Genomic DNA, 9304 nt, shown 5'->3' with positions numbered 1-9304 from the left:
CAGTCAATATTGTTCCCAAAAGCAAATTTGTTGCTCTAGTGCCCGGTGATAAATTAACCACCACTTAATGCTTTTCAATGACATTTCAATGCTTTTCAATGACATGGTACTTTATAACACTCAAAAGAGTTGCAACACATGGTCGTCAAAACGACTTTTAATTTGAAAGTTATAAGCGGAAGTCTTGTTTGTTGTCTTAACTCTGTGTGGCTTGACACCTGTGCACCTTTCTTACCTACCGGCCTCCTCCCCTTCCCTTAACTAACCACCTACAAGTTTGACAGCTCAGCTTTTTTTGCTCACACTGTCACACTCAACACACGAGCAGACAGCTGGCCTCTCTGCCGTCGGGCTACATTTGTTTTGTTTTTATTTCACAGTTTTATCATTTCGGTTTGTATGTGCGTCTTGCGTCTCCTGCTGGCTATGAGGAATCTCACGCGTCCGTAGGTTTGGTCACTTTTCCCAGTTGTGTGTTGGCGAGTGGACCTTCTTGGTTTGTGTTGTTTCTCCTTTGTCGGACGTCGTGAAGGATATAAACATGTCGAGGGACCCCGACGAGGTGAGCAAGCTCACCGAAAGTACATACAAGGTGAGTACTGGCGTGATGTGAGGCTGTGAACACAACAGGTGCGACCACGACGTCAGAAAATAGTCGTGTTTGTGTGTGTGTGTGTGTGTGTGTGTGTGTCCAAAATCCAGTGACCACCATTGGGACAATTACGCCCGCTGCTGTAACTTTCCAATTCCAGAAAACGAACACTTTTCCCAACTAAACATCTAACGGATACATATTAGAGTTGTCCAGTTGGCTGAATCCTAAACGGGATAGAGCAGTTTATTGTTTCACACTCATTTAGGTTTAGTCTCCAATTTATTCATTTTAGTTTAAGGTAATTTACCCAGGGATGTAGTGGAGGGTGAACTCACCTGAACTCTCTTTACCTTCCTTTTTAGGCTGAGATGCATCTGTAATGAGACGATAGATAATGTCATAGAATAGCCTACATCATAGTAAATGGCATCAAACAGTTTCAGCCTTTATGAAGCTGGAGTCTTTGAAGGGAAAAAAAACCAAAAACATAGATTAATGATTTTCTGAAAACAATGATTTTGTTTATATTGTATATTTTTGCCTTAAGATATTTTTCTTTATATTTGTATATATTTGCCTTATGGTGATCACCAAGCTGAGATCATATAGTTTTCCCATCTTTACATTCACGTCTACGTCACTGAAAATATACCCGAGTACAGACACACCACTGTGTGGAAAGACTTAAAATCATTTTCTTTCAGAAGCAGAGTAGCTGTCAACACTTTGTGCCTGGAGTTCACTGACTTTCTTAGAGCCAACAATTGACTGCTAATGGTTATGGATCAGTGCTTTGGAGAGAATGGCCACACCCTCAGGCTGTCACTCATTCCCTCCTTGGTCGACCAGGGCCATTTAAACCGCTCTCCATAATATTAGGCGTTAGTGTATTCTGGTAGCATCTGTCTTCCAATAATGAACTTGAATTTAATTACTGTAGATTAGCAGGTGCTTCAGTGATGTATTGCTGATCCATTTTCTGCACCGTAATGGGGAAATTGTCTTCCAAAAGGAAGCATCACTTGCTTCTAATTACTTACAGTGCGCTTAGTGGCTGGATAGGAGCCATCCACATATTCACCATCGCACCATCCCTATTTAGGAGGTGTAACTTATCACACTGTGGCCAAGGCCTGCTCACCTCACTCAACAGGTGGCACAGTGAAGGTGTGTCTGTGTATAAGGGAGCAGTAATACATGAAAGATTTAATGCTTTTTCAGCAGCGTTTAGCCTTCTTGAATAGCTGTTATTTTTTGTTCTCCTCGGGGGACAGCCCTCACAGCTCCTCGGTGTGATGAAATGCAGGAAAAAGACTCCAGGTTTAATAATTTAGCTGGTTGTGTGTGTTGTGTGGTAAGATTATACAGCAAGCTCCTCCGCAGCCATCACCTCTGGCTCGCAGCAATAGTTAACTGCTTTCCAAGGCTCTGCTGAATACTGCACGTTTACATGAGTAGTGCAGCCAATTAGAGCTCCATTGTACTGGCTATAATGCCCAAAGATTTTCCAGAGGGAATCATTATTTCATGATCTCTGAAATAACACAAGATTTCAAATTTCTTCATGAGATCTATTTGCAAAATTATATGACAGTTCTGACTATCTGGTCTGAATTAATATATGCTATAAATCAGAGCAGTACCTTGTCAATGAGAGGAAGGTGTCATTTCCTCTTTCGTATCCTGTCATGAGAGTGACAGTATCACTACACCATATGTCACTTATTGCCAAAGCTCTGAATTCTCACAGCTCACATTACAAGTGAGTGAACATTGCAAGGCTCATGAAACACTGTTTCTGGTGTTTTGCTTACGGTGCATTGCTGAGGTTTTACTTATGACTTCCTGGATTCTGGGCTTGGGTGTCAACCTCAGCTCAATCCTTATCATCTCAAGCCATATAGATACTAGTGATAACCAGCTCAACACAGGACATGGCAAGAAGGAATAGCTCAATAGCACAGATAATTTAGGGATATATGCTGCATCTGATAGAAACATACAGAAATAATGATTATGAATGATAATTGCACTCGGTGGCATTGGTCAAGGAATGATTTTGAATGGAGACCCCACCCTCCCACTGGTTTTACCCATTGCTGCTTTCCTCTGGGCTTCCTTTTCACTTTCTATTTTGTGCTTCAGTTTCTGTTTCGTTTGCCTGCTTCCATCTAACATCCTTGTTTCCTTCTGTGACATTCTCTATCAGACAGGCAAGGACTATTGTCATGGCATGCAGTCGAAATTTGCCTGTAGGTCACAGGCCAAGCTCTGGTTAATGATTAGTCAGCGGCTGCAAGTAGAAACAACAGGGTCTGAGATGACTATGTGTGCTGACTTACCCATTTCCATCCTCCCTACCACATTCACATCTGATGTCATTCAGTTATTCAGTTGGGCAGTCACCCACTTGTTCACTCATTTGTGTTTCAAGAAAATATACGAGAAAATATATAATGAAATTCTGGCTAATTATTTCCCCTTTTGTCGCCACTCTCCCAGAATGTGATGGAACAGTTCAACCCTGGACTGAGGAACCTGGTCAACCTGGGCAAGAGCTACGAGAAATCAGTGGCTGGTGAGTATTTTGACAACCTTATTATTATGGGCCGTAGTAGCGGCCCCATAATAAAAACCAAGAGGTTTGGGAAATAGGCTTGTGACCAGAAGGTTGCTGGTTTGAATCTCCAGACTGGATGGGGAAGTGAAGGCTTTCACCATTGAGCTGCTGTTGAGCGGGGCACTTTGCCTCTTAGCTCCAGTGGAGCTGTACAGTGGCAACAGTAGAAGATTGTATTTGTACTGGGCAGCTCCCAGGTGTGAATGAGTGTAACTGTGTGAATGTGAAGCAGGGGGTTGCTGACTTTCCCTGCATAAATGAAGGTTAAATAAGATAAAGCCTTATTAGCCCACTCTATTATCACAGGAAAACAGATTCTTAAACTTTTCATCCTGGTGCCAAGGCTCATTAAATTAATGTTGGGGTCTTGCCATATATGCTCTATAAGTAACAGGCCTGTAATTAGATTTGGAGCCAACTATGACAGACCAATGTCCAACCAAGCATTCATAGCTCACAGAGAATAAATATTTGATGGTGTCTTCAGGGGTTGTCCACAGTTACTTAAGCTATACTAAACTATTTTGACAAACATTAACATTCAATTCTTTATTTCCCCAGCAATGACCCTGGCAGGAAAGTTGTATTTTGATGCAGTGTCTAAGATTGGGGAGAATGCTGCGGTGTCTCCTGTCTCCAGAGAATTAGGTAAGTACCCGTATTGTCCTGACACCTAGCCCTCTACTGGGATCAACTAGGGGAAATCTGCACACTGTGGAAATAGTTCGACTGGGGCCTCTAAAGCATTTATGGTTGGGTTTCTAGGTGGTACATCTACGCCTATATGTTTGCAATTTACCAATAATAGCTGAATAATTGGCTGAAAGACATTTTCAGGATAATCTCTCTTACATATGTCAGCCCTATGACCATATGTAGAGGTTAATGATTTCTCCTAATTTGCCAATTACGTGAATGCTATTCTGAGGTCCGCAATCCAGGAAGTAGCTGTCAAATGGCAGCAGCTGCAGTATATTTTAATTAGTACTAGCACCATGATTTAAGCCTATGATGGGGCGTACTACAGAGTACAGACCAGAGCCTGGTACGCTCAGCAATACACTGTGGCACAGAGTTTGTTTGTCCCCTGTTTTTTTTTTCTATCCAGCTCCCAAGGGTTCAGTCCCCAGAAGCTAATTTGCAGTTCAGAGATGTCTGGCATCTTAACTCACTGTGTGTCACTAGTGGCACACTTTCATTTAACCACTGTATGCCTCAGCTCCCCTGCTGATTTGTGCAGAAAAACTGCTGATTAAATTCAGCCACACACAATGAGAGGGGCCGCTGGGTGTTGTAATGTGAGTCTCCTGTCATTTTTAATAGTTAATGCTGTATGTATGTGGCTGTGTATGTTAGAAAATAGTCCATTGTGTTTTAGGATGGTCCAAGGTCTTTCCATATCGCAGAGTCATTTTTGCAGAAGTAAATGTAAAAGTTATCCGACATGGCAGCAGCTCTCTAGCGCACAATGCTTTCTCTGTAGGTTATAAGATGTGTTCAGTTCACAGGTGATGCACTCTCTGTAATGGCTCCTTGCTGTTTGGATAACAGCGGTTCAGAAAAGAGGCTCCAGCATGTGATGACATACCGCTGTGTAGTTTTAATGGATTTAGGGACGACTTAGACAAGCCATTTGTATTACAAAACAGGTTTAGGTAGGGTGAGGTCATGACGTCTAAGCCTCTTGCTGAGTCAAATTCACCCCTGCCTGGCCTCTGGACACACTCCACTAATCCCTCTGCGTGTGTATGTGTGTTTGTCTGTGTGAGTGTCAATGAGAGGGAGAGAGAAACTCTAGTCTCATGACAGATCAGTTTAGTCTGAGACATTATGAGGGATTGTGTATAGCAGGGGGTGATTAAAGGCCCACTGCAAACAGCCTCTTCTAATCTAACTAACCAGGCCTGTGAGTCCACCAGCACTGTAGCTGGCTTCTGTACAAATCCACATCACCCACCAGGAAGTCAAACCTGTGACATTGAATGCTGTCAGGATTTCACAGACTGCAACAGAGAGACTGCACTTAAGGAATGATAATGAAGCAAAGTTTTCTTGCTGAAGTCTCCTTTTTGCCAGAAGATATGATTGCCGCAAACAGAATGGGAAGTCTCTGCATCTAGTCTCTCAGCCTGCCTGTGGACTTAGTGAAGTTACCCTGTCAGAAACCTGAGCTCCAGTGACGCGTAGCCAACCAGAAACCAGATACTCTTGAGAGGCATTGGAGGATTGGTGCGCCTCCTACCTTCTTCCCTTCTAGCTTCATTCCTTCAAACTCCAACCCCTTCCTGTCAGAGTTCAAATCCTTTCATTCAAAGCACGCAAATATCTTGACTTGTTACCTTCTCCAGTCCAGACAAGGAACAACACCTGAAGGACTAGCAAATATGAACACCACCAGTTTGGGGCTTGTTGCAAACAGCACCCGTCTTCACACTTCTCCATATCTGCTTACTATATTTGAGGTGTAACCCAGCCTTTGCTCCTGCTGGAACCTGACACGACAATATAAGAGCCCACCGTGTCGTTTCAAAGCTTGCGTGTCTGCTGGCCAGCATCTCTCCCAAGTCACATTGCTTTCTCAAGGCTTTATCAAGAGGCATGTTGGCTTCTTCAGAGAAGGTTGGTGTGGTGTCAAGAGAATGCTGCAATGCTTAGCTGAAGATTGGAAGAGTGTTAAGGGCTAGTGAGAAGGGCTCTTGAACGCCATGACCATGGAGCATTTTGCCGTTCCCAGGGAATTTAATCTCATCCAGTCTTGTCCTTTTGTACCAGCCAGGGCTTTGCAGATGCTTCATACACACACACACACACACACACACACACACACACACACACACACACACACACACACACACACACACACACACACACGCAATGTCCTTTGATGGTTCTGTCCCGTTCAAATGGCATCCAGCCCACTTTACATAATCCAAGCTTGTTTTTACAGTGTGTCAGGTGGCTCATGCAGATGCCAGGATTATTGTGCCGGCAGTCAAAAACAGTGGAAGAACTGTGGGCCACTTTGCATGCTACCAGCAAAATGTTGTTCCCAAAGTCAACTGAGAGCAGGGAGTGTTTGTTTGCACACATTCATTGTTGTTTATTTTTGTTATCAGACAGTATTTGGCTCGCAGACTATATTTCCTTCATCTCCTCTAAATTCGGCAAGATGTGTGGATCGCACTTCAAACTAGATTTGCATGGATCCCTTATACAGTCTCAAAACAAAATAATTATGACACTACTGAAAACAGACAGAAAGGAGCTTGATTGCAATATTAATTAGGTTGAATTAGTTGCAGTCAACAGATACATATCACTGTTTTGATCATAGGATTTATTTATGATCATAAACTCTTTAAACCAAAGCCAACTTAGTTAGTACAGTGAATTATAATATACTTATCCTTTTGTGTTCATCTACACAGATAAGGCAAAATAGGTTGTAAAGCAGGTATGCATGTAGCATGTATGTTAATGGAGACCATTTGAATACAACAGCATACTATTATATTCATCAACTTTTTTGTGAGCTCAACTTTCATTGTTTATTGCTGGTCTTTATTGTCAAATTTGTGCCTTTGCCCATCTTACATTATTACCATCCAGATATGTCCAAATTCAAGAAAATGAAAGATGTTTGAAATAATCTTGAGCAGATCAGGAGGAGTCCAAACCCCTCTCACACTACTATCATCTATGCCGACCATCTGTCCCCCATCTGTCCCAACTGCTCAAAATCTGCTGACTCAGCCCGTTACTTAAATCAATTTGGGATGAACAAAACAGGGATCAAATCAAGATAAAAGTTGTGTAGTTTGATCTTAGTTTTAGGCAGTTTGAGGCAGAGCATCACTAAAAGACAAGTTATATTTTGCAAACTTGCCTTCCTTTCTCCATGTCATTGTTTTTCTTTATGTATTCTTTTGCAAGTCTCTGTCTCTGCGCGTGTGAGACACACACACACACACACACACACACACACACACACACACACACACACACACACACACACAGAGGAGCCTGACTCATCTTTCTTTACAGAATGGATTATGGAAAAAGAAAAAGAAACCAAACAATAGCTCTCTCTCTCTCTCTCTCTTCTCTCTCTCTCTCTCTCTCTCTCTCTCTCTCTCTCTCTCTCTCTCTCTCTCTCTCTCTCTCTCTCTCTCTCTCTCTCATATGACTTAGCACAGCATGACATGTTTGCTTGTATGCTGATTTACAGCTCGCCAGAAGCAAAGGAGAACTGATTTTAAATCATTCAACACTGTTCAAACAGCACATACTGACATTGTGACATCAACTATTGTGCCTCAAGGAGGGAACAGCCTTTGGTTTTCTGCTGTCTCACGCATAACTACAGTATGTAGAAATTGAGGAACTGTCAAAGAGCCACTGTAATAGCCATAATAGCGGCATGGAATGATGCCACGTCTAAGCTGAAAGCCAAGCTTCTAGTGATCTTCAATATGTTAATAATATAATAATACCACTTTGCAGTTTCACATAATGTCATGATGACATGGATTCACTCATTGCTAATGGCTAGTCCACTCTTCATATATCTAGTGGAAAATAAATACTTTGGAGACTGAACTGCTCACTCATGAGTAGTTGCCAGCAAGCTCAGTTAAATGCTAAAATGTCAGTTGCTATCTTTTGTATTTAGGTGACAGTCACACCCCTGTAATGTGTGTCAGTGAAATGCTAAACTATTTCCTCCAAGCTTGGTGTGTCCAACCCCGCTCCTGACTCAAGACACATAAACGTCCTGGCCTGGGTAAACAAGCCCTGGGCAGCCTGTCTGTATTGTCTGGGTTTATCTAGGTTGGGTTTGTTGGCTAATGGCGGTGGATTGTTTCTGGCGTTATCCACATCATGACACGCTTTTGCCCTCGCACCATGCTTGATCGAGCACACTTGTTGCCAGGCAACGTTTTGTATAGAACCTGACAACAATAAACAAATGAGTCTGAACTGTTGGAGAAAAAGACCATTGATTCCTGTGACAGTGGCGTGGATATTTTTATACTCAGTAACATGACAATCAGAATGACATTTGCATCGATTTCACTATGCATATTGCATTATATGTTGATGATTTACTTCTGTAAACAGCTCTCCATTCCGACTCCTGTTGACCAGTTTAGATTAAGTTGTTCTTACAATAAGATAAGGGAACTTTGAGGTCAGACGTTAAAGATTTGTCACAGGATTTGGTCATTGGTTTATTTTTAACCCAGTGTCCTGGTGAAAACGTTATGGGCTATTCTCACCCTTGCCATGCATTGTGAACTGTGTCCACTGCTGCCCCACCTCCTTCTTTCTTCTTACTTCCTCTTCAAAAAGTGTGTTCTCTGTCTCTCTCTGTCTCTCTCTCTCTCTCTCTCTCTCTCTCTCTCTCTCTCTCTCTCTCTCTCTCTCTCTCTCTGTGTCTTGCTCTCTCAAGCACACAAGGACACTCCCTGTCTCTTTTCTTCAATATTTACCTTTACCTTTTCTTACCTCACTATCTGCCTCTTTCACACACTTTCTCTCTCTCCCCTCCCCTCCCATCCCAGCCTTTCCTCTCCTCCCCTGGCTCCCTGTCCTGCCAAAGAGCAGATTTACTGGGATGATCTGGTGGCCTTTATCCGGCTAGCTGTTTGAACTGTGCTGAGTGAGAGAGCCAGCCTGCTTACAGGGTGAAGTGGGGGGTCAGGTGGCGAGAGACAGAGCAGGGAAGGGCAATGTTTACATACTGACTGTATACCTGATCAGTGTACAAGTCACAGTGATACATTAGACTAGCAGGCTATTGATTGGCTGTCAGGGAAATCATGTACACTAATATTTATTATTCATGCAATGAATGGCTAAAGTGACAGAACTATACTTTGTTAAATAGTGACTGATTTTTATCAAATTAGTATGACTCATTGTAAATGGCATGCTGATCATCGAGACAAATTGTCAAGGCACAAAGACAAATGTTCCTTTTTATTTTTCTGGAGCTTTTTAGAAATCCCTTCTATGAGGTTTCTGTAGACAGGCTCTTTTCACACCAGTTTATTTGTTGATAGAGATTTCGCTCTGCAGCATCCACA

The 9304-nt window shown here is 42.5% G+C and overlaps 1 protein-coding gene across 1 annotated transcript in view; it reads left to right on the top strand.

Moving 5' to 3' along the window:
* The first annotated feature begins 316 nt into the window (after window positions 1–316).
* The window catches only part of baiap2l1b (BAR/IMD domain containing adaptor protein 2 like 1b), a 34948-nt gene continuing 25960 nt past the window's right edge, over window positions 317–9304 (top strand). Inside the window, exons 1-3 of the mRNA XM_071521787.1 lie at window positions 317–592; window positions 3098–3173; window positions 3777–3863. Of these exons, the coding sequence (XP_071377888.1) occupies window positions 542–592; window positions 3098–3173; window positions 3777–3863 (214 nt within the window). The 5' untranslated portion in view covers window positions 317–541. The remainder of the gene's footprint in view (window positions 593–3097; window positions 3174–3776; window positions 3864–9304) is intronic.

The sequence above is a fragment of the Centroberyx affinis genome, unplaced genomic scaffold (assembly GCF_046629955.1).
Source record: "Centroberyx affinis isolate AG114_WGS23_722 - 3 ecotype Tasmania unplaced genomic scaffold, CSIRO-AGI_Caff_v1 ptg000927l_1, whole genome shotgun sequence".
NCBI classification, from domain to species: domain Eukaryota; kingdom Metazoa; phylum Chordata; class Actinopteri; order Beryciformes; family Berycidae; genus Centroberyx; species Centroberyx affinis.
Note: the sequence above shows the minus strand (reverse complement) of the source record. Positions and strands in the feature narration are given on the sequence as shown.